Source organism: Cynoglossus semilaevis, chromosome 2 (genome assembly GCF_000523025.1).
Source record: "Cynoglossus semilaevis isolate Cse_v1.0 chromosome 2, Cse_v1.0, whole genome shotgun sequence".
Classification (NCBI taxonomy): Eukaryota; Metazoa; Chordata; class Actinopteri; order Pleuronectiformes; family Cynoglossidae; genus Cynoglossus; species Cynoglossus semilaevis.
Window position 1 is genome coordinate 6,019,737 of NC_024308.1, and position 25,915 is coordinate 6,045,651.

At 39.8% G+C, this 25,915-nt stretch overlaps 1 protein-coding gene across 8 annotated transcripts in view; it reads right to left on the reverse strand.

Moving 5' to 3' along the window:
• raver2 (ribonucleoprotein, PTB-binding 2) overlaps positions 1-25,915 on the reverse strand; it is a 52,541-nt gene that overhangs the window by 9,132 nt on the left and 17,494 nt on the right. The window contains exons 3-16 of one of the 8 annotated variants that reach the window (XM_025054028.1): positions 20,563-20,870; positions 20,253-20,417; positions 13,054-13,245; positions 9,500-9,620; positions 7,465-7,568; positions 7,280-7,378; positions 6,752-6,863; positions 6,500-6,604; positions 5,116-5,178; positions 4,826-5,046; positions 3,872-3,980; positions 2,293-2,474; positions 1,561-1,671; positions 130-1,321 (exon numbers count right to left, since the gene is read on the reverse strand). In XM_025054028.1, the coding sequence (XP_024909796.1) occupies positions 1,172-1,321; positions 1,561-1,671; positions 2,293-2,474; positions 3,872-3,980; positions 4,826-5,046; positions 5,116-5,178; positions 6,500-6,604; positions 6,752-6,863; positions 7,280-7,378; positions 7,465-7,568; positions 9,500-9,620; positions 13,054-13,245; positions 20,253-20,417; positions 20,563-20,870 (2,042 nt within the window). In that variant the 3' untranslated portion in view covers positions 130-1,171. Of the gene's footprint in view, positions 1-129; positions 1,322-1,560; positions 1,672-2,292; positions 2,475-3,871; positions 3,981-4,825; positions 5,179-6,499; positions 6,605-6,751; positions 6,864-7,279; positions 7,379-7,464; positions 7,569-9,499; positions 9,621-13,053; positions 13,246-20,252; positions 20,418-20,562; positions 20,871-25,915 lie in introns of those variants that run through there. The other 7 variants (XM_025054026.1, XM_025054034.1, XM_025054023.1 and 4 more) reach the window with 7 other exon arrangements.

Consider the following 25,915-nt stretch of genomic DNA (forward strand, 5'->3'; position numbering starts at 1 on the left):
TGGGACCATAATCCGCCCTCCACACACTCTTTGTCCATGTATATGTCCTGGTCAATCTAAATGTCTCTTATAAACTCATAAGATAGGTGACAGAAATAGACAGGCCTGAACAGCAGAGGTGAGGGAACAACAAGGGGGTGAGGGTAGAGGTGGGGGCTAGGAAGACCTGCTAGTATGCTATAAAAACCCTTGTGGAATTAGTGTATTAACAGGACTCTTTTAAACCAACACATTTTTATTTTTCAACTTCTCTGGATTTAAATAAGAGGTCCAAACCAAAGATGCTTAGAATTGACTACAACAATAGAATTAAACACAATTAAAAGACTTTGCAGATTATAAACAAACACCAGTGCCAGCTGACTTTGAAGAATATGAGAAAGTCATATTGTTCCCATGGGGAACAACTGCAGCTCCTGTCTGCACCAACGGGCAGCTCTTTGGTCGGGAATACGAATCCTCCGTGACATTAAAGACACGGTTGTTTCATCAGGCAAACACACCGTCACAGTTACAGTCACATGACCTCCAGCAGCAGATAAGGCCCCGGCTGCGTGGTCAGAGTGGGTGCAGATAGTTGCCTGTATCAGCTGCTGGGTGCAGAGTGATGTGCCTCTGCTAACAGGATATCAGTGTCTTACAGAGGCGTCACCGTCTCCAAATATAAACATGGACAAATGGCATTTAGACAGCAGCACGTTGGCCTGAGATCAGCGTCACCTCATCGTCAGGACAGGTCAACGTAGGACTCCAATATTTAACTTGGACTTTGAAAGGCACGTGCACTCAGGAGAGTCATGTTACAGACAATGTACAGCAGGGGTACACAACCCTCGGACCGGGGATCACAGCCGGTCTGTAGGTCATTTGCTACAGGGCCACAGTGAAAACAAATGTACTTCAGTTTTTACCTAAGGTCATGACGTAGGTCATAAAAGATTTACAGTGTCAATACACAAAAGTGTTTTGGACAATCCTTGTAATGTGGTTCACCCTTAAATAATGACACAATAAAAAATAAAAAAAATTAGTCATGGCAGCAGTTGACTCTGTGTGTGATTGACAGCATCACCACCCAATGAAACACTGAGAACCTCACACCATCAGCAGTTTTCCCTGTCGTTGTTTATTCCTAAGTCTTGTCCTGTAATCACGTTTTATCAAAGAAGATTCAAAACAAGTGAGACGTAAAAAAAAAACATCTGAACCGTGCGTCTACCTTGCTGCTGTAGGCCTGACTGGCTGCTGCAGGCTGGGAGTAGTACTGAGTGACTGCCTGCATGTAGGAACTGTAGTCTCCATATGTGGACACTGGTGGAGGCTGAAACACAGCAAAGGTCTGCTCAGTCATCCTGTACAGATTAGGGAAACTCTAGACTAGACGGAGCTATTCTGTTATGGATTTGGTTAAGTCATAGTCAATATTGCAGATTAAACACTTTGTGTCAGATTAACAAGTATTTTTGATCACTGCAATAGCAAACAGGTAATACTGTTTGATGGACAAGTGACCGTCAGTTTCTCTTTGCATTTCATCATCGACTGTGAAGTGTGGTTTACCTGCGTGTGTTCCTTGCTGAAGTCTGAAGCTGTGCCGTCCGGTGGAGCAGCGGTGCTGTAGGTGTTAGCCTGTGCAGCCTGGTAGTGCTGGTACCACTGCTGCATGGCCTCCTGTGGTACAAACAGGAGGTGAAGAAGAGATGAGATTTTTTTTTTTCTCTTGCTCATTTCACAGAACTTTTCCTTTCTCATTTATTTATTAGAGACAACAATGTTCATCACTGTCGTGTGTTTCCACACACATCTGAGCAGCTGATCCATTAGTCATCTACTCCTGATTCATTTGTTTGGATGAGTAAATCATAATTAACATTTAAAATTGGGTTTGCATCACAGCACCAAAAACAGATATATCACATCACAGAGCTCGAGGAGAGCTGACATCAGAGGAGATGGAGGGTGAGGAGCTATGGGAGGAAAGGGGGAGACGGAAACAGAATTAGAATTAGAAAGAATTAGGGAGGGAGAAAGCAGAGAGTGGTGAAGTGGGAGGTGAGTGGGGAGAGAGAGTCTGATGAAGTCCCACAGTGATGGAGGACACACTGTCAAATCACTTCCTATCCTCTTTGTCCAAATTCCCCAAACCGTCCCCCACTCACTTCCACCCTCTCCTGGTTATCTCTCTCTCTCTGTCCCTGACGCACTCATCCTTCCACTCACTTTGTTTGTATCCCTCCATCATTCACCCAGCAACAACAACACGACCACCTTCACTCTAGCGTCCTGACGTACCTGTGTGTACGCCTGGTTGTACTGACTGTAGTCAGTGCTGGCGTCCGTGCTGTAGGGGGCGTTTGTTGTTGCAGCAGAGCTGTAGGAGTAGGAGCCTGAACCCTGGGACACCACAGGAGCAATAGTGTTGTTGTACACTCCAGGGCTGGGCTGTCTAGCCTGTGCCTTACTCCCCACTGACCCTGTAGAAACACACAGCACACACACAGTCTGAGGCCTGGCTTTGAACACTCAATGGGCTTCATGGGGAGGCAGCAGCTGTTGTCATCTTTGACCAAAGATAAAAAATAAAGCCCCAGGGATAAAACGCGCCCTGTAACACCTTCAAAGGAAAACTAAACAGCCACCAAACTCAATTAGCGCTGATGACAAAAGGAACCTTCAAGGTCCTGATTATTTTGTCATGCAAAAGAAGCTTTTATTTGACTTCCTACTCACATTTCTTTAACTCAACTGTAGCTCCAAAAGAACTAGAAACACAGTGGAAAGTATGTTTATTAGCGAAGCAGAACATTAAGGATCTAAAGAATCTGCTGCTATGTTTGCAGTTGTTTCTGCAGAAAGCCTGTCGTCACCTTTGTTTGATGTTCATAACTGCACCAGACATTTTACAAAGAGACAGATCTGGACTGCAGGCCGGTCAAGCAAACAAAGTCTTTGTGTACAAAACAACACTTTATGAGTTTGTGTCAGACAAGGCTGTTGTTGTCCTGTCCTTCTCCTTTGCATAACACTTTTAGATTAGTATTTGAGGCATCCAGATACCCTGAATTATCAAATATTTTTGAGTGAATAACGGGCCTGTATTTTAATCAAATGCAAAACAAGTTTAGTAACAGCTGAGAAAAAGTTAAAAGTTAGATGAAGAGAAAAGAAGAAAATTTGTAAAATTCCTGACCACATTTTTGCTCTTCACTTTCGTGTTCAATATAGATATCTAGCTGGATGTTAGTGCAACATACTTTATGCTAATCAAACTAAATAAAAAACCCATAATTTTAAACCATAAGGACAGTAAAACTGACTACCCTGAAAAGCCCCACTCAGGGAAAAGCTCCAGTTTACGCAGTGATTTTCCATCCTGCTAGTAGACATGAAATATGTTGATTTTATTTCATAAAAAGTGTCTTGATTCCTATAGAACACCTCAAAGTAGCACAGCCAGTCTCTGGGCTGGACATGGGAAATGCCTGAAAACTCATCTGAAACTCTCTCACTACTCTCAGTACTCTTTACCCTACTTTCTCTCACTTCTTCCATGTTCAGCTTATGTATCAGGATTATGTGGGTGAAACCAACCACCATTGTCTGCATAATGAGCTCCTTCTTCAAGAAGTGGAATGCACACATCTTCTCAAGCTGCTGTAGAAATGTGTCAGTGCTGGATGACAACTTCTGGAAAAACAATCCCTTGAACGCTACTTCAAACTACTCCGAAGCTACAAAAACAATACACTCTTCTGTGTTATTACCCACATTTTTACTTTGTTTACTTTGCCAATAAATCTTGGTAAATGTAAAGATTTTGCTAAATGGATTCATTCTGAGTGCAGAAGTCTGTCTGAGTGAGACCGTCTACCTTGGAGGACGACCCCTGGCATCACACTGGCCAGGTTCAGGTAAGGATTGGAGGGGAGACGGACTTCTTTAGGAGGATCACCCAGCAGAGAACTCTGACCACCGCTAACCTGATGAGACAGACAGAGGCTTAAGTCAGCATTTGGAAGTCACAATCCTGATCTTGCTTCAATCTGGTTTCCTCCACAAAATCATCCCCAAAATTCAACATCCACATTTTTAAGTCGTCAAATTTTTCATGAGCTCCTGAAGAGTCAAAGTCAGTGGAAATCCTCAGGGGGGGTTTTCTCTCTGTTAATTACACTTCCCTCCATTAGACAGACTTCAGAGAGGACAGTGCAGCGGCTGGAATCAGTTCCCCTGAGAACTGCAGAGCTGTGGTAATCTAAAATACTCTACTATGAATAAAAGTGTGCTATATTTAAATCCCATCTATTCATGACATCAGCACCGAAGCAACATTGGGACCACCTGTCTGGAGGTCCCAAAGTAGAACCATGGTCCTTTTGAAAAAAAAAAAAAAAAAGGAAATAACTACCAGTCGACCTGTAGATGAAGACTGTTCACGACCTGGGAAAAAAAACTGTTGTAAAAAATCTACAGAAACTGGGACAATGATGCCGTCACTGTTGTAGGAAAAACTGGATCGCTTTACTTCATGAAGAATCACTCCATACAGATTTTACTGTGTATTTAAAAGCCAAGTGGCTAGTTTATACAAACAAGGACAAACATTTAAAAAAGTATTTTAAGTGTCTGTCAAAGAGTTCAATTAATAATAAAAAAATGGACAATTACTATTGATATTTGTCTACTATAACTAACTATAGAAATGGCCTGTAATAGTAATGATAAACAAGACTAAAGGCTGGTTCTAATGACACAGAACCTCATTTCTGAGAGTGAAGATTGTGTGGAAACCTCTGTGTGTGTTGTATGTCTGCTCACTTCTCACCATGCTAACCAGGGAGCACCCATCTGCACCGCTGTGCTGCCCTGTTGATGTATAAGCTCCTCCAGGGGGTTTCGGCGGAGGTGGGCCGACGCTTGCGTTACTTACTGCCATGGAAAAGCTCTGTCCCTGCAGCTGGGAACCCAACATTGTCCCAGGAGGAGCTGGCTGTCTGTCACAGGAGTAGGAGGAGGAAGAAGAGAAGGTGGAGGAGGCAGAGGGGGCTGTGGAGACAGAATGGGAGCTGATTGGTTCTCCCACCCCGGCTCGACCCTGGAGGTATGGCATTATACCTGCTGCTGTGACCACCACCGTGGCATTGTGTGTTGAAGGAGGCACTGGTTCTTGACTCAAATCTGCAAATCAGGAAAATATGGGAAAGAAAACAGAGTAAGAGACAAGATTAGAACGAGGGGGAGGGGACGTCAAGAAAACAAGTAGAAATGTAAAAGGAAGACAAATGTAGCAAATGTATGGGAGGGGCAAAATTCAGAAAGATAAACAAAGAAAATGAAATTAAATCTGGAGAAACGGAAGCAGATGTAAGACTGACTGAGGATTGACACATGAAATGGCTTTCATAGATAACCATCAGTGTCCCTGTCTCCTCTGGACAGAGACAGATCACTCAGACTGCTGGAAAAACTGAGCTGAGCTGGAGTCACACCAGCAGACATTTCTGAGTTATCATGTTTATGTGCAGCTCCAATATTCCACTCACTTCAGGGTTTCATAAATAAAAACATGTACCATAAACACCTACGTACTGTATACACAAGCACAAATAATAATAAAAAAAAAAAATACTGCAGACACGAGGGCAACAAAAACCCAATTAAACACACACAATAAAGGATAACAGGTACACACTCACACTCCTTAAAAATCTAATATTCTGGTGAAAAATGGTCTCAGCAGCACAATAAAGCAATCAGCTCTAATAGGCCTAAAGCTAATAATCTCAGCTGACACACACACACAAATACACACACACAAAGATAAAAGCTTTAACTGCAAACCAGTGCACAGCATCAAAGCGGCAGACACACTGGTGTTTGTGCACACACAATAAAACGATGCATCATTTCCATTTAACAACAAAACAGCAACGTCTCAGCTGCACATATGAAATGTAAATTCACTGCCGTTTCCCCAGGACGTGTTTCACAGTAATATACAACTGTGAGGTACGTGAACCTGAACAGAGATGCACGCAAATTTCTCTTTCAGGCTCCTCAAAAAAAGATGGAAGTGCCAAACAGGTGAAGGCTCTCACCTCTTATTGAAAGAAAATCCTGTTTGTATATGTCTGTATATGTCAGTTACTAGTCCATTCACTACCTATAATTAATTTATAATACAAATATTTTCCCCAATGATTTCAGGATTTGAATCAGGTCTTTTCTACAGAGAGCTGTGTCCCTGGCATAAATAACTCTCTTATTTACAAATGAAATAGAAAAAAAGTGAATGGCTAAAACGAACAGATACTGAAGACAAATGACATTGAAGTTCCAATGTTGAATTCCTATTTGAGAAAAACTAAGACTGTAATAAGGACAGATTCAGATTCAGCAAGATGTGTGTAAGAAAAAAAGTACAAGTCTAGAGAAGACAGGATACATTTTTCTGCTGTCAGCAAGTAAGCCGGCCAATCCTCCATGAACCCAGACTTACTTTGGTTTAAGAGTTCTACAGACCTTGGAACTATTTCTGGAGTAAATGAATGACATTTTCCCACTCCTGATATTGATGGTAAACTGTGGATCTGCCTGTGCACCTCTGCAAATACAGTGTATGTTGTTTAATCACTTTTTCAGTGTATCAGTTATTTTGACATTTGATTATTTTCCTCAGATAAGGAATGTGCATTTTGTCAAATGTGTAACACCAAAATGCAAATAAAGCCTTAAATATTTTGCTCTGTACCTGTAGGGGAATCTCCCAGGAGGCCTTTCCCCAGAGACACCAGGCCTGGAGGCCTCAGAGACAAAGCTTTCTGCACCAGCAGCCTGGAAGGGTCCCCAAGCAAACCAGAGACCTGAGGAGAAACCAGAGGAGACAATCATTAAAGTGTGGGACTGAAGTGACTGAGCAAAGGACAAAGGACAACATGTGAGATTCTGAAGAAAATCAGAAGAGACAGAGTGAGAAAAACAACACACGACGTCAACTGTGTTGATCCAGCAGCAGTCATTCTACAGAGACTTTTAAAAACTTCAATCCCGCATCACAAAGACTTAATTTTCTCTTCACCAATTAAAGGAAACTCTTCAAAAGAAAAAGCACATGTTAGAAGGCGTCTTCAAAAGAAAAAGCACATGTTAGAACACAAGAAGGAAATTCACCCAATTAGAATGTGAATATTTGCGGGCAGTTTGGTTCTAATTATACATACAATTCTGAAGACATTCAGTACACAGAGCAAACACACACACACAGACACAGGTGTCTTACACTGCTGATGCGTTTGTCCTTGATGTGCAGGAGCTGCTGCTGTGCCAGCTGCATATGTAAAAGGTTCTGAAGGACCAGGCCATTACCAAGCAGCGCACTCTGTTGAGTGAAGGAGATAAAAAATCATTCCTGTCACAAAGTCAGACACAAACACACACATTTAAAAAAAAAAATCTCCCACACACGTGATTACACAGAGGTGTGACCTGGTGTGCTTTCCCCAGTGTGAGCAGAGCTGTGGTGAGAGGAGGTCTGAGGAACGGCAGGCTGTTGTGACGCCCGTACTTCCCTGAGGAGAAACACAAACAACGCCATAATCGATCCGTTCTTCTCTTCTAATTATCCTTTTCTTTCATTTTCCTCAAAGATTTCTTGGCCTTAACAAATCAATCTCTTTCTCGAAACACCTACACGGGTAAACTTATCAATCACACAGCAGCTCCAAGACTTATTTACACCACACCGAGAGCCAGACGATGCAACGTGGGCACAGAGGAAATCACATCTCATACAACTTGGGAAAAAACCCAAACAAAAACATTTTTTTATTGATGTTTAATGAGCAGTTAAAAAAAGATAAATTTCTTAAAAAACGTCAGAAAAGGCTCCAGCTGATGTACCTCACTGGCAGTTCCTCTTAAATCAGACATTTTTTTTCAGAAACATATGAAAAATGCAACAAAACTAAAAAAAAGAAAATCTGCAATCTTAGTTCTTCAAAGGGTTTGGGAATATTTCCTACCATGGTACTATGTCAAATATGACCGCTTAGTATATCTACATCAACACCATCATCTACAGCATGTATTGTGTTGTTGTTGTTCTGCTGTATAAAACTTGGGAAGATGCAAAAGTAATGGGTGGAAAAATGCTCGTCATCAACACAGACACTGGAGGAAATCACCTCTGTTTCTCAGATAATATACATATTTCTGTTTATAGTGCTGGTTTTTCTGTTATACTTTTTTTTATTTTACCACTAAAGTAGGCATTAGGGATGCATATTGAAAATGGAAAAAAAACTTTAATATGAACAGATGTTTGCTTTTTAGATGACGGTCAGACATGACATGAAGTCAAAAAGTCTGACACTATTTCTGATCTCTATTTATGTAATGATGAAGTTAATCCTCTACATTTAAGACTAAAAACACACATTCCCTTTCTGTGGAATTATGGGGGATCTGTTTAGCACCAACCTGCTTCTTTGTCTCGTCCAAGGACTGAAATTAAGTTCTTCCTTAAGTTATTTTAATTTTAGGAAAAGAAAAAACATGCCACACTGCAAAAATTCTAACAGGATTCTCCTGAGGTTTGGTTTAAAAAAAAAGTGAAGTTTGTTCAGATTATTGAATTGTTTTTTTAAGGGTTTAAATAATACAGAGCAGATCAAATAAACCTGCTCAATGTTCATCAAAGGTACAATGATAAAAGACAGGAACTCTGAAGTGGGAGGTTACAGTTTTTCCAAAGAACAAAAACACTGAACACGTCTGTGGCTCGTGTGTGCAGCACTGCTCTAAATCATACCACAGTCTCTTAATAAATGAAAGCGTCAATGCTAATGGTAGCTTTCTCCAGGATAGGTGGAGAAAGTTTAACATTTAATCAAGGGCCTAATTTTAGAATGGAATCGTGTGTGCTGTTCTTAAAGGGAGACCCTCCACCCTCCACCCCCGTCCTCCTAATGTCTCTTCTTAGTGCGCTCATTTTTCCCCCACTAATGTCACACAATTTCATTTTAATACCTGATTAGCCATTCGTCAAATAATGAAGCCGCGGAGGAGGTGATTACAATGTGAGGGAGAGTCTGAGAACGAGTGGAACTCTGATCAGGACTGTGATGGGCCAGCTAATTTACACTGATGTACTGTGTGCTGTACTTTCTACTGTGTCCATATTTTATCTGTGGACTCTTACAGTGTCACAGAGAATCTAAGGATTTTTATTTTGGTGTAATAAATGCCAAATTATGTCCATGGTAGAGACACTCAAAGGTTTCCAAATGTGTAGCACAAATTAATAAAAAAAAAGTCAAAAAGCCTAAAATCTAGTCAGTCAATAGATAAGGTCAGGAGAAGGCCCAAATCAAGGTCAAAAAAAATTTTCATATTTTTGCTCAATAAAGACTTTAAATAGACGAGTCAAGTCTTCAAAACTGACATTTACTTGGATATCGTTTTCTTAAAGTTTAATTTTGTTCGAGTGTTGGCATCTCACCTCCTCTCTTGCCAGTGTGGTACGGTCTCATGAGGATCTGCAGGGCAGCAGGGTTGGTCATACTGGTCAACAACTGGGCCAGGTTTGGTTCTGGTAGCAGACCTTTCCTGTTACTCAAAATCTGAAGGAGGAGGAGCAGAGAAACAGAGTCAGGTGAGAGGAGGAAAACTGGGACAGTGTGTGTGTGTGTGTGTGTGTGTGAGCTGTACAGTCCATTTTTGATGTTGTCATTAGCAGCCACTGACAGTCGTGGTTTTTATTACACAAGTTTACATCATCTTTGTTGTGTCTGCGCTGTCAGCAGTGAAGACACAGTGTCACCTGCTGAAGGTGATCTGGGAGACTAAAGAAAACAGCAAACAATGCGGAAAAATGGACACAACTGTCGTCGGGGAGGGAGGAAAAAAAAACAACAACTACCAAAAAACCAAAGTGAAAATTGTACTAAGATAATCAATCAATCAAGGTTGGATAAAAGCCAAGCAGGAAAATGAACTGAAAAACTATATAAAATTTCTAAAAGGGAGGCCAAACTGGTGAAATTTAGCACGAAACCACCACAAAAACAGCTTAAAAAACTAGAACTATTGTAGTAGTCTGACTAGAAAAAAAAACATAGGGGAGTGAAGAATGTAAGCAGTATATAAATACTGGCCACTTTAGTAAGTACACAAATAAATTAAAAAAAGTTATTTAAATCCACATTTATGTTTATAATTTTCAGACCACTAATGCTGGTTTGCACTCCATGTGGCAGCAGCAGCAGCAGCATTAGCAGCAGCAGCAGCAGCAGCAGCAGCAGCAGCAGCACTCACAGACTCCCTGACTGGCCCAGAGACACAGCTATTTAAAACAACATTAGCTGGATGGTGATATTTCTTCCTCATCTGCCCCTGAGCTACATACAGCATGACTCCAGCTCACGTCAACCTTGTTTCCCACATGTCACATCAGCAAAAGAAAGCATTACTGATGGGGATGGAGTGGGTTTGACTCCTGCCTGTCAGCAAGGCAGGAAGAGGAGAGTCTGGTCGTCGTGCACACGCGAGTACACACAACATGCAAGTTTGTGTGCGTGTGTGTGTTTGTGCATGTTCAACAAGGCCAGTCATAGCTGACAGTGCCTTTCAAGAGGAGAGAGAAAGAGAGAAAGAGGGAGTTCTCCTTTCCTTTCTCTGCTGGTTGGGGAAAATGTCACCATGCATCAGTCTGTTTGGCTACTGACACAAAATACAGCCATACACCCACACGCTGACACACACACACACACATGGCAGGGAGGTATGGAAGCTGCGAAGAAGGAAAGGCGAGAACAATCGCATAAGGAGAAGGATGGAGGGAGAAGAAAGGAGGAGGCTGGGGGAGGCCATCTGCTCCTCAGTGCTTCTACTCACAATCACTAACAAGAGAAATGAGGAGAACAGCCTCGGAGAACTGTAGCCAGGAGTAGTGTCTTGATAAGGTCCTGAAGCTCTGCTGCATCTTTGCTTTGTCTGTTTGTTTGTTTTGAGCTGCTCAGCTCCACTGCAGCTCGAACGTTCAGTAAACTCCGTGTCCTCTCAGCCTCAGACACTTGATGATTAATCAGCCGTCATTTTCTTCCACTCAGCCAGGACATTACTTCCCCACCGTGGCTTTTACTGCTAACAAATGCCTTTTCTCTGGGGGTTTAATCTCCATGTCTCTTTCCACACCGTGACATTTTCTGCATTGCCTTTTAACCTGTGAGTTTTGCTCACCCCAACCATCCGTCTCAGGGTTACAACTTCTTTTATACACACCTGACAGTTTCTGCTCGGCTGCCACAGCTGCAAATAAAGTATCGCTGTCTGCTACATTTCAGCAAAAATGATGGCACAGCAATTCTCAAGAGAAGTATGAGAAATAGAATAATGGAACATGAACTAACATGAGCAGGTCACTGCGAACCAGATTTTTTTTTTTTGGTTGATAAATGACATTCATATTAGATTCTATTCTGTAAAGATGAATCAACATAGTCTGAGGTAGAACAAAGAAAAGAAAGTATTTAATAAAGTATGTCGTGTTTTCAATTCCCTTAAAAAAAAAACTTCCTAATCCTAATAAAGTATTTATTACAGTATGTTGTGTTTCCTAATAAATTTTCCTAATTTTCTAATCTTTATGTATATACATATAAAGTCTTTCCTAATCTTTATTTATATACATATAAAAACAAAAACAAACAAAAACAAAGACATAAAAATGACTGAAAAAGAAAAACGATATGACATCTCTGCATGCTGTCCCTTAAAAAATTAAATATTTTAGACTAATTAAGTTGTTGGTTGGCATTTGGGTTAATTAGAACATGGTCTGCAGTGGAAAAGACAAATTCTAAACTATATCAATTAGGAAAAGGAAAAATGTTTTCTGCATACACCAAAAAAAAAAAAAAAAAAATCTGACTGTAATGACTAATAAATGAATCATCCACTGATGTCATTGCTATTGATTGTTACTGTTATGTGAAATGGGGGGAATGCACTTATTTGCAAGTGAAAAATTATTTGCAACTCAAAAGCTTACAAATAATCTACAAACTACAACCCATTTTGACTGTAATCAGACTAATGTTTCCATTAGTGCGACACATGTTCTGTTGTTGTGTGTGTGTGTGTGTGTGTGTGTGTGTACAGTAGTTCTACTGGGTGTTTGGATGTCTGTATGTTTTTTTGGAGTCATAACGTGTCACAGGCTGTGAGTTTGGTTTATTTCAGGCAGCAGGAGATGGTGGAGGAGCCCAATCAGTCTACAGAACTATAATTATCATGTCAGTCGCTCTGCTTCCACAGTGCTGTGTAGGAGGGGACACCACAGCTACAAAGAGTCTTTCAACCAGTCTGCTCATGCATGTGCACCATGTCAAACCCCTGTATACAGTAGGTCCACAGTAGATGTTCCAATAAGCAGTTGGAGCTGGCTTCACAATTTGATGTGGCTGTGGCAGGCAACGAGTGGGATTGTTTTTGTGTTTATACCCAGGCCGGGAGGATTTGACGTTTTGGTCACAGTGGTCCAAATCACAAAAACATAGAAAATTAAACATATTTAATTAGTAAAGTCTGATAGTTGCAGGAATCTTATTTAATTAGTAAAGTCTGATAGTTGCTAAAAGTTTTTTTAAGTTTTCTAATTTCCAGTGTCAAAGGAAGAACAAACTTAAATAGTGATGCAATCGACACACTCTAGAAGTCCTTGCAAGCAAAAACGGCTAACATCTAATGATCTTAAGCTACAACTGTTTATTGTTAATAATTTGTTTATTGTCTGTGAAGTAAAAACCCTGACAGTAAATTTAATAAAAACATTTATATATGTCACAATCATCAGTTAAGAATTCAAATGAGGAATGAAGCTGCTGAAGGCTTCATAACACACATATACATATATATTTTTTTTAGGAATAATTGCTTTAGGAACGATCATGCCCGTAGAAACCTTTTTGTACCTAAACATTCTTCACCCACAAGCAACATTTTATAGTTGGGTGATGAATTAGCATGGAAGAAAACGTCCCTTAAACTACTCACCATACCCTGAGCAGCTATGAGTGCAGCCAGGGTGCTTCTCCCTGAGGTACCAGGGCTACAGAGTGACAGGCGCACTTCCTGTCCTCCCACCAGGGTCCGGTCCATGACCGTCAGCACAGCCTCTGCCTGCTCTGCATTCTCGTACTCCACTACACCAAACCCGCGGATAGGGCTGCCCTCGTCTTGTGCAAGCTGTTGAGACAAAATAACATAACAATATTAAATTAATTCATACAAAATAAATAATATATATAATATAATACAATTTAATATATACTGTGGAACAAACAAGAAAATATTAAAACTGAATTTGACTGCAATGCCAGCGTACCTCCTGGGGGACTCACCCACCATTTTGGGAACCTCTGGATCTTTTTTGCTGTTTTAGGTGAGTTTTTATTTTTGCTTCATGCCTTTCGTAACAGGTTGAAATCTAGGGGGCGTGGGGAGTTTTATGGACACCACTATGCATGTTGTCCATTCATTGCCCTCCATCATATATAAAAACTGTCCCCTGCTTCTGTTTTCTTTGCTTTTGTCAACATAAGATGAGTCTAAAGTGAGTCAGCACACAGCCGAGTAATTACTATTGATCTGCGTCACTTCGCTCAAAGGAAACAAACATTTCCTTCTTTCTTTATTTCCTTTACTCAAAAATGTTCAGAGAGTGTTTTTCTCCATATGATGCTGCGTTTCAGTAAAACAGCCTCATAAACAAGTCTGGGTTTTCTGTTCAAGGTCTATTGAAATGTGATTGATAGTTAAAAATGAATTGATTTTAACTTCTCTATCAACCATTTTTATTCCACAGTGTTGGTTTTGGAAAAAAAAAATAATAGGAAGAATGCACAACTTCCAAAGGATAAAAGTCATAGGTTTGGTGAGCTGCTAAGTGGTAAAGTATATGAAGATATTTGTATGTTGGCATGGACATTTTTCATAGTGGGATAATTCAATGGCTTCACTGAGACAGCTCACAGCTGAAGGATCAGAGCTGCGTTGATGACCTTCAGTCTTTGTTTTTCTGTTGGCCAGTGGACTTTGTCGTCACCAGTTGTTTTGAAAGAAAACACTGGAATTAAGTGAAGGTGTTGTGAGGAAGTTCAGCTACTCACCAATGCTACGACAGCACCTCAGCCCCAGCTTATATTACTGTAGATAATTCTAATCTTCTAATATATGCTGCGAGCTGCTTATTACAATTTTGTTTATCTAATCAGAAAGAGTAAATGGCTCCAAATACTTTCATCTATTCTGCATTAATAAACCATAAGGAGGTGAAAACAATCAGACTATTTCTGCACCAAGCATATCTCACATCTATGAACACCAGACCTGACTGTTTGTTTGAGTTTTTTTGTTGTTGCTAATTTTAAAAGCAAAAGAATATAAAAACATTTTTTAGTCATGGCTAGACAAGCAGGAGAAATTACGCCGGCAACAGGCAAAATCATCAAACAGAATAACAGTCACACAATGAGAACAAAAAAAACAACATCATACACATGTAATGATGGTCATTTTTTTGTATTCAGGCCCTGAATATGTAATTAAGATCACACAAAGATGTAGTGACTAACCATCACCTCACAACAAGGTGGTTGCTTGATGGATGAAGTGCAACTTTGACTCGTAAACAAGACCTTCTGAGATGAGGATTATTCAGACACTCCCCTTTGGTTTGCCTTTTTTTTTTGGACATGTTATGGACTAGAGACCTTTCTAAGATCTTTTAGGATCGGCTTCCGCTCTTTCTGATACCTTTAATAAGATGGATGGGAGAATGAGGAAGGATAAATGATTGATTGGTTGATTGATGGAGCTGGGTGTTTGAAGCAGCAGGGTATGTTTTAAAAAGAAGCAAAATAATCCCATAATGGACTTATTTAATGGTCAATTTCATTGAAAACTCCATTTCTTATTTTTTTTTATATGTAAATTTGATGGAACAACCTCATTACATTTTCCCTATGGTTAGTGGTCAATAAATGGATCTCCAAGGGCCAAGGTACTGCTGACCAGTTAAGTCACAACTAAATAATGCAGGCAGTGTAAACATCTTAAAACTAATGGGAGATATGAAATAATCAGAAGGTCTAAAAGCTAAAAGCTTGTGGCGGAAAAGCACCAGATGAGGTACAGTCAGTGGCAGGTAATCTCATTTGAAATGCTTAAGGTAAACAGGGTGTTTTTGGACAGTATAAGTATGTATTCACGTAAGAGATCCATTTGCACTCATCGTGCTGTTGTGCGGAAACAAAAACACAGGATGTCAATCTTGGCTTATGGTTATGTTTTGCATCGCATCAACATTTAATGATGTGCAGGGAAAATCACACGAGATAAATCCTACAGATTTGTGTCTTAACACTCAGTGAAAATGTTCTTGTCTACATAGTGCTCCAGAATAAACTCTACAAAGAAAAACCTGTCAGTAACAGTTCCCTCTGGGGAAGAAATCAAACTGCCACAGGGCTACAAAGAGCAGAACCCCACCAGCACATGAAAGAATGGCAGAATCAGCAACACATATCAAACACACACCACAGGAGGATCTCGTGTTCAGAAAACGAAAATAAGAACAGAACAAAAAGGACAGGGGCTGGAGGGTAAGTCTGTGTATTCAATAAATGACTCACGAAAGTTCAATGTTCTTATAACATTATTAATTCCTTCAGTGAGAGCCATGACCACCTGGTGAGCTATGAAGGTATTGCAGATGAGCCATAAAAAGTAAAAAGGTAAATCATAGCTACTGCATTCTGGGGCACAAAGGAAAATCAGAACTTAACCTGGGCCTCTATGTTGTAAATTTTATCAATGGAAAAATAAGATTACAAAAAGGAACCAATATCAGGTTTAAAGAAGCACTCACCCAAGACTCTGTCTTTGCAATCCAAGGAATAAGGAGTCAAGACTAAAGCACTTATTTTGAGCTCGTTTTCTTTTTTGAGTGATACCTTTTTGTACTGCTCTGCTGTATGAAAAGGTACCACTGACACTGAGACACAAATCCTGGGATTATTATAAGATATTTTTCTGTACAAATAACAAAAGCATGAGGGGGGAACTAAGGTAGCATGCCTGCATTAGAGTGGCCCTTCAGCGGTCAAAATTTCTTCCCTATTGAAAAGTCAATCTGGTTCATAACATCAGAATCAGACTATTAACTAACTGTTTCAGTTCAAAATGATTAGATGAAAATGTGTTTTATTATTACACAATTTTGATTCATATCTATCAAGTTTGCATAGAAAAATTTAATTTCTAAAACAAATTCTAAAATGTGTCATAGCATTTAATACCTCGTACTGTATGAAGATAGACTGCTAAAATAAACATCCTCAAAAACAGTGAAATTATTTACATAAAAAAAAATCATCAACAACTTGTGTGTTGATCACCAGCGAGTTGGTAAAGTCTGATGTGGGCCAATCATGCTAATATTCAAAAGTATATTTAAACAGGCAAAAAAAATTGCAGAGCGTTTGATTGCAACAAGGCTCCAAACGTTGCCACATAATCACACTCCAAGCTACATAACCACGTTAGACACTTTTCTGTAAAAGTTGGCAGATCACAAATCAGTGGGAGAGAAATGCATTTGCACATTTTCCAGCCTGATCGCTGACGCCTCTTACATCAGCGCTCAATCAAGTGGCCCTTCACTTTTTCCTGCCCTCCTCCCCTTCCTCCCATTTATGGCTGTACCCTCCAGTCTGAAGAGAGAATAGATGGATGGAAGAAGGGAGTGAGGGAGAGTGAGGAAAATAAATGTGTTTGTGGAGGAGTAGGTCGATAGGCTATTATCATCAGCATACATTAAGCAAGCGGTATGGAAATGACTCAAACTACTTCACAACAAATGCTGGACAGATGGCTGGATGGACGGACGGTTGGATGGACGGACAGAGGAAGCTGACAGAAGATGTAACCAAGAAAGAGACAGCAGAGTGGAAACAAATGGAAATCTTTATATTAAAGTCTGGAGTGGAAGTGGAACATATTTTATATTTCAAATTCAATTAAATGCAAAAAGTACTGACGTTTTCATCAACTTTGTAACCGGGTTCGCGCGAGAGTAATAGTTCGTACGCTAAGTGTAGCGCTCTGTGCTCATACTTCTACTCTCTCTATATGAGAATATTCAATCATTATTCAAATCTGCATAAACAATTATGCTAATTTATTGCAGGCCTGTGTGTATGTGTCACGACCTTTGCATGCTGCAGATGTTTGTTAAACAAATCTACGAAAATGGAAAGAAAATAATTCATAAAAACAGCACTATTAGCAGAAAAGGAAAATAAATATTACTTAAATACTTCAGTGGAAGCATGTATTATTGTTAATGGATTTGGGTGAGAGATTCTCAGTAACATCTTCAATGAACAAACCACCTGTGGATACACATCTACATTTTATGGATACCAATGCACAACACATTTTCTTCCCAAATCTGGCTGTGTGTAAATTCTGTGCAGAAACTAACGATGCAAACCTGACCATGACTGTGTTTGACAGCTCGTGACCTCAAGTGACCTCAAGTGGCTCTGTCTCTGGGTGTTTGATCATGCAAAGTCAGTTGTCCGAGCCCATCGATGGGGTCATGAAAGGGCCTGTCACGGCTGGCTGTGAAGGGAGGTACATGACCCCATGACACTGACGAGTTAAACGGTAAGAATCTTGTGATGAAGATTTGGCGATATCATTTTATTTCTTGCAATGTTAAAAGTACCTTTCTTGAGTAAAACTGTTGATATATCTCTATGTTTCCTTTTATTGTCTGAATAACAAAATACAGATGACCCTCAACAATAGCAATATTTCTTCCACTTTTACAGCTAACAGTTTCATTCTCAAGAAATGCGGAATGTCTGTTTATAAAATATTTTTTTCATTAGCTGTCCATCCTTTCTCATGTCCCTCTGTCCTTTTATAGTAATTTTAAAGTCCTTGCAGGCACAGCACATCTTCGACCAGCATGCGGGATCTTGTGTTTTTGAGCTTCTGCATGTCAGTGTGTCCTCGACCACAGTTAACTACAGCAATAAATTCTGACAGTGTGGGGAAAAAAAGTGCAAGCAGGACATTGAACCTTGTACTACGGAATCATAAAAAAGCAATTTTCCCTGTCAGTTATAATGGTCGAGTACAGAAGAAAGGAGCTTTTCCCTGTCAGTTATAATGGTCGAGTATAATGTGTATTTGCATGAAGGCTGCCATCTAGACTCAGTTATTAAAAAGATACCTGTTACATTTTTTTTGTTTATAAAAATAAAAAACAGGAGATGTGAATTTTTTTGTTTATAAAAATAAAAAACAGCAGATGTTCTGTCATGACATTGTCAGAGGTGAACATCCAGTTTACTTATTTTGTTGTCAAATCCTTAGTAACAAAAATACTAGCAGTCTTCATATTGTACTGTGATTGACATTCAACGCCTCTTCACCACTTCACCTCAGCTTTCCATCCTCTTTGTCTCTCTCCATGCCTTGATTAGGCTTCTGATGCTGACAAGGTCCTTCTTCCTCGAGCCTTTCTTACTCTAATAGGTCTGACATTCTCAGCTTCATTTCTCATCTTTACCTCCACCTTGGAGGTCTCATTTCTGCTGCTCCTTCCTTTAACGTGGCTAACACTCTTCACCCTTTCTTCCCTGAATTGCATTTGGCCCACTTGAACAAAGTGCTGCCTCAAAGGAAAATTCATGGGTAGCAAAACACTTCACTCTGGGCCAAGGCCATGGGTGGAGTGCACCGTGAACAAGGAAAAGAAAGAAGAGGGCAAGCCTTAAAATGTTTGTTTTAGAAAAGTTGTGAGTAGGGGATAATAAAATGATTCATATACTTAAATTGGTAAATTTACTAATAAAATACACAACAGTCCAGCCTCCCATATAATAGAACATGTTCTGAATTTTAGACTTTATATGAAATGATGGCCAGAAGTCCTACCACATTTGATCTTGTATTCTTAAAGTGATGGGTGTAATGGTGGAACATGTTGATGCTCTTAAACTATTATTAATGTGTTTTACAGGGTTGGTCATGTCCTTTAATTTCCAAAATATGTAACTGTATTCTGTAACATTTTGTTCCAATTCCCAAATCTTAAATAACTGCTAGCTGGATTCAATGAAATGACAACCCTCTGAACTGTGCTTCGCCTCATCCTGTATCTCCAGTAGATACGCGGTGAAGTGCAGTTACGCAAACAAGCCCATTCTATACTGTACAAAGAAGCCCACACTGAACCATAGGTCAAAGCCTGCTGGCAAATCAACAGTGAAGCAACATGAGCTAAACACCCACAAAGCATCATGGGAGCAGAAAGATGTGGGTGTATTGATTTCTATGAAGGAGTGGGGCGGAGAGGTGGAGCTAAAACAAGAAATGCAATAGAGGCTACATACACAGTGAGTACTGACTGAGTGGGCAGATGAGGGTGGAGGGTCTGTACCAGAGCAGAGTACTCATACGGTTGATGGCAAAAATGATGTCAGCAGGTATGAAAAGTATCGTAGGTGGGAGAAAGTTAAATGGGCGGAGCCAGTGTCACAGCCACACCTCGCTGTAGGAACAGTTGCTAGGTGACCCTGTGAGGTCAGAGCTTCCCTAAGGATCTGACCATACATGGTCTCAGACTTTTACTTTTGTCACACTACAAAGTATTATATAAATGAAAACAGAAGGAAGAAACATGTTTTTCATAACTTGGTTTGTCGGCACAAACATGTTTAATGAGCCATTACTAACTACTGGGCTGCAAACATTTTTCCTCCGCCACTGCTCGACGTGACATGGAAATTAAACACCTTGTCAAGTATTTCTTATGCTGCTATTATATTTGCCAAACTGTCTGTCTGTCAATTCTACAGGCACTGCTGGATTTATGATATATCACAGCTTTATACCAAAAGCTTTAAACTAATGACTTCCTCCATATGTAGCTGAGGCTTTTAAGGCTGTTTGCGTGTCTATGATATTCCACACAAAACGAGCCGAGCCACACTAATGAAGCCAGAGCTCAGTCGTAGTATACTGCAGCTTTTTCTTTTTCTGGAACCTTATGGAAAGCCTTAACAGAAATAGCAGATTTAATCTGTTCGCTGCCTATGGGATATTTTCAGTTGGGGAAAATTCAGGCATTCAGTTTTTAACACAGCTGCAAAGAAGGACAAACAAAATAAACTCACCTGGCAGAAGACAGGTTTGTAAGTTTCAGAGAAAATCTGTGCCAATTCTTCAGAGTCACAGAGGTCCAGGGGCAGTCTGTCCACACAAAGACACTTGGAGTGCAGGTTCTCCTCCTGGCTCAGCTGGTTGACGTCCATCCACTGCACCATTAGAGAACGATCACCCTGTTGATGTTTGTGACATTTACACAGTAATTTAATTCAGATTACAGAACACAGGTACACCCAACTACTGCATTTCTAGCAGTGAAAAAGACAATATTTGTCATCATGGCCACATGGCATAAACATAAACAGCAACTCAACTTACCATTGGTCGGCCCAGCAGCTCAGAGCGGGCCCGGGAAGCAGAATCCTTCTTCATGTATTCAACAAATCCATATCCTTTGGAGTGACCCGTCAGCTCACTGTACACCAGGAAGGAGCGTTCGATGTTCCCGTACGTCCGCACCAGTTCCTCAAACTGCTGGGAAGTGAAGGTGTGGGGAAGGTTGGTGAGGCAAAGAAGCGAGTCCGTCGGCTGCAGCGTGACGTTGATCAGGCGTCCGCGGACAGTGCTGTGATGGAGGGAGCGGATGGCATCCTGAGCCTGGTCCCCGTTCAGCAAAGTCACAAAGGCTGGAGGAGGGGACATTATGGAGACGACGCGGGGAAAAGGCAGACAAAGGACAAGGACAGACAAGGAAAGAGATGTCCAGACATAAATGGACGGGGATGAATGAGTGACACACACAAACATGTAAAGCGGACATTGAAAAACAGGCACAAAGCAAGTGTTGGGAATAGTGGATTGGACATAGTCAAAGAACATTCACAAAGAAAAAACAATGACAAAAAAAAAAGAAAATAAAAAAAGACGACAATTGAAGCACAAAAGTACAGATGGACAGTCATAAAGACAGACACACAGATACACAGAGAGAAATACAACACATTAGCTACAAAAGCCACTCAGGAGCCAATAGGTAGGGGGATCCACCGGGACACACATATAGACACCTCGTTACCTAAAACCTTCAGTTAGTATGTTATGAAACCAATGACACTGCTTATTTATTGAAAGAAAATAAATGGTTCTAGGTCCTTCTAGGTCCTTTATTGGATCAATTAAAACAGTAACCTGGAGCAAAATGACGCATAACTACCTTTAACTGTTTAACTTTTTAAGCAGGAGTTTATTTTTTACAGTTAATTGCAGTTAAAACAGAAATTAAGAAAGTGGTTTTTAAACAGTGTATGTGCTGAATGTACAGGTTAGTTTTTGTGTATGGGCCAGGCCTGAACACCATCAACTGTCAAAGCATTTCTCTCTTCAGCTATTTCATGCTAGAAATCATTGGAAAATCTGACAGCAAAAAAGAAGTTGAGGAATATATCACACAAAAATACCTTTAAAATGATTAAATTTAAATATAGATTGCTGTTAGGAAGAACAGCAAACCTTTTTAGGGAACTACTGACCCCTACTACCATCTAATACCATCATACGCTCTCATCTACATTAAAGGTATGTAAATTGGCTTTTTTCTATGCAGGAAATGTGGGTGGAAGTGATTATTTTGAGCTTCTTTAAAGCAGGCCGTGAACAACAGGTCATTTTATAGCCACCCCACTGATGTGTGTACAAGACAGCAAAACAGAGCAACGCTGGGGTCATTAAATAGCAAAAGGAACTGAAAGTTTTCCTCAAATAAATTCACAAAATCCCAAGTCTGATACAGAACACACAAGCTAACTGGTACTGTATGAAATGAAAGACTAAAAGCTCAAGTTTGTGCTTATGAAGGCCAACAAATCACTGAGTGATTGTTAAATTATTTTGAAAAAACACTGGCAGCTGTAGCCTCTGTCACTGAAGATGAGCAAAAAAAACCCAAAAAACACAGCAGTATAGCAAAAGACTTTTCAGTATAACAATAACACGGTTGAAATTACACTGGAGTGATCTGAAAAATACATTTGAGTCAGTAGTAAGAGACCTTCAAACTGACAAGGTTGCTGCACAATTTAACAATTCTAGTTCATCGCAACTAAGCTGGTTGACCTAAATTAGTTCCTAAAATATAAAAGTAGTCAGCAATAAAAACAGTGCAAGCTTGACATTTTCTCTTCACTAAGTTTTAATCATAAACCCCCAAAAAACCCTTCATGTTTCTAAGATACAGGAGGGAAGGGACATATGTCCAAGTAAATCTACATCTTCCAAACACTTTGTAAATAAAACGTTAGCATTAAAATGTAAAATTCAGCAACAACATGTAGATCCACCAGGGGTGTTTTCTCTAAGGATGTCAAGAGAAGGTTACCAATATTCACCCTGGCTTGGGAATCTTACAATTCTGTTTGAAGATCGCAGCTCCTTAGCAATGTGTCAGAACTGTCTGCACATCAGCTCCGCACTTCTTCTATTTAACATAACTGTATTTACGTCATGTCTTGTGGCCACAATTTTTCACTCTTGCCCACTCAGATTCTTCTTCAGATTCTCAATTTCCATTCACATGCCCCTGGATCTGTCTTTAGATGCCTCCTTCACCCAAATCAATTTCCTCAAACTCCATCTAACACTATTACGCACACTCAAACACCCTTTAGTGATCCCTTTCACAAAGCTGTTAGCCTAATCTGGTTTTGACCTGCTAAGTGAGCTGCCTTATTTGGAGCATTAGCAGTAGATGGTGAGAACATGTTTTTATGCCAAAGCCTCTCTGTCTCCCCCTTCTCTCTCTCTTTTATTGCCTGTAATGGGAGAATGCAGTCTGACAAGCGGGGGATGATGTCAAATTCTGTACCGTGCTTTATTCAGCAACAAAGAAAATTGTAAGACTCCAAAATGGTGTGGAAAGTAATGTTGCAATTCACAGCCTGGCAGCCACTGCGTGGGCTACCAAGTGATCTTTGTCAAAAAAAAAAAGCAACGGAAAAAAACATGGGGAAAAAAAGTACACCAAAGAACCGACATTTTAATTATGGCTCTTTGCTTTTGAACATGTTGATTATTTTCAATGTTCCTGTGAGGAAATTGTAGAAGCACAGGAAGAGAAAAAAAATCTTCCATGTAAATCACCTCAAAGGCTGCAATTCTGCTGCCACTTTTCCTCGATAAAGGAATTAATTAAAAACAGGGGAGTTACAAACACACTGCCTCATGAAACTCTAGGGGCTGATCTCCATGTCGTCTGTAAATTGGTCCTGCCGCTTCATCTCAAACCCAAGGATATGTTAAAAGTCTCAGGTAGTGAGAGGAATCATGGGATGAAACAACACAGTCAAGTCAAAAGGGGGAAAAACAGAATCTACATTTGCATTTGTTGTAATGTATCAGCAGTCTTCTGGATTAACACGATTTATATAAATATAATTCCACTTGGCATTTATTATTGTCCTGCAGTATAAACTTGAATAAACCACTCTGTCATTGTGACAGTTTTTGTCAAAGTTTGCAGATGGCATCCAGGTTTCGTGGCCTAGAGTAGATTTATATTTACACTGTAAAATCCACGCAGTGTTCAACCTAAGGCTCCTAGTCTTTCAGTCGTTCTTGTGAAAGTCCATCCTGCTTCTAGTACATGTAGACCAAATCTATTAGTGATTCCCAACCACTGTGCCATGTCACACATGTGCTGTAGGAAATTATTCAATATTATTTAATTGGTCGGTAACTTTTATTTTTTACTGCCAATAATATTTATTAATAATTAAATATTCTTCTACTAGGTGACAGCAAATGGCTATGAAAACTAAAATTAAAGAACCTAAGCTCTGTTTAAGAATCTTTGTGTTTCTTTCTTCAATTCCTGCAAGTATATTAGTGATGCTTTCAACTAAATAGACAAGGGTTGTTTTGTCTATTATTTCTACATTAGAAGGAAAATTCAGACACTTAAAAGCAAAAATGAAAATAGTTAAGTTAACTCTGCGTGAGAAAAGCAAAACAGCTGGCAAGACACCATCTAAACTGAGCTCAGAAATGTCAGATAAGAAACGAAGCTGAGCCAGACGCAGTTGACAGGAGCAGAACAAAGCTTCCCTGATGTGCAACTGCACATGTGCAGTTGCTTATTTTCTTTGACGACAGAAACAGCAGTCTGCAGTGCTAATAGGCATTATTACAGATGCACAAAAAGTGTGAAAAGTGGTTCAACAGTTATAGTCAAACTCAGTCTTTCATATCATTCTGTTTGCCACCGAAAAGAAATGACATGTGGGCAGGAGGCAGACACAGAGAGAAGGAAAGAAATGTCACAAAAATGCATGGCACAGGTCACTAGCGGACAACATGAAACAACTTTTCCCAGAATTTTTTTAACGCAATGCTGTTGTAAAGCACAAAACAGGGCTGGCAAGTTTTTTGGGGGCAGACTTTCTGTGAGTGGAGCTTTTTTATTGTTTGTAATGACAGTAAAATATATATTTTTTAAAAAGACGGGATAACCTTCATTGTTTGTTCCACACATTGATTCATAATATATCTCAAACCTGAAATACTTTTAGTTGTACATACAGATTGTTGTTGGTGATGATAACATTATGCCTGTTGACAAAGACCAGATTCATGTTAAGCAAATGCAGCAGATGGGTTTATTACACACAACCATCTGGGAGGGCTTCATTGGAAACTGGTCCTGAAAGGGCAGATGCTTTAAAAAAAATGCTTGGCAGGTTATTGGACAAGACCATCTGTCAATCACAGTTGCTTACAGCAGTTGAGACAGAAATGAAAGCAGCCAAAACTGAATTAATAGTCATTTTGTCAATAAGATTTGGTCATCATTAAAACAGTAATGTAATATATGTTAATTGATTTCCTGCACTCCCCAGTTCAGGTTCGTGTGTTTTTACCTTTCAATATAATATACATACAATATAGTTTTTGACATAAATTGAAATCATGGTTGAGTAATGATGTCAGATTTCATTTTTGCTGAGAGATGAAAGGTAGATGAGAGTTTACTATGGACCTGAGGTTGGTTTCCAAGAATTACATCATCACACACACAGACACACACTCACACAGGCATGCATGCAAACACACACACGTGCATACACAGACATGCACCCACACACACAAACACACCCACACATACACTGAATATTTTAACTACTCTTCATAATTACGCTTCACTAAATAAACCCATCAGATCACATTAAACAATTTCTTACAGAAGAGTTTTGTTCCTGGAAATTAATATATAAAAGGAGATTTCATAAAACAAAGAAGAAGGAATTCAGCAAAGAAAATGTGATGAGAAGAACTCGACTCATTCTTGGACAATTACTTCAAAAAAACCAAAAAGGTTCGGTCTGGTTCTGAATCTAAAATACAGCCTGACTTTTCTCACTGACCCCTGATTCTACTCATGTTGCATTGCACTTTCATTTGAAACTGCAGTTATGCCTTTGCAACAAGCACAACAACTCTTACGGTGCTGGATGATTTATTTTCATAATGACTGAATACAATAATGTCCAACTAAAGAGCTACGCCGCCTTTTTTTTGGATTACCTGAATATACAAAGGCATATTCAAAATGGGTGTAGATTTGAAGGATCTGATGTTAATGTAGTTGTTGATCATTTGTCGGGTTTTTTAATATTTCACAGGGAACAGAGAATATGAGGCAGATGAGTGGGTGTCTGATGGACAGAGAGATAAAGAACTG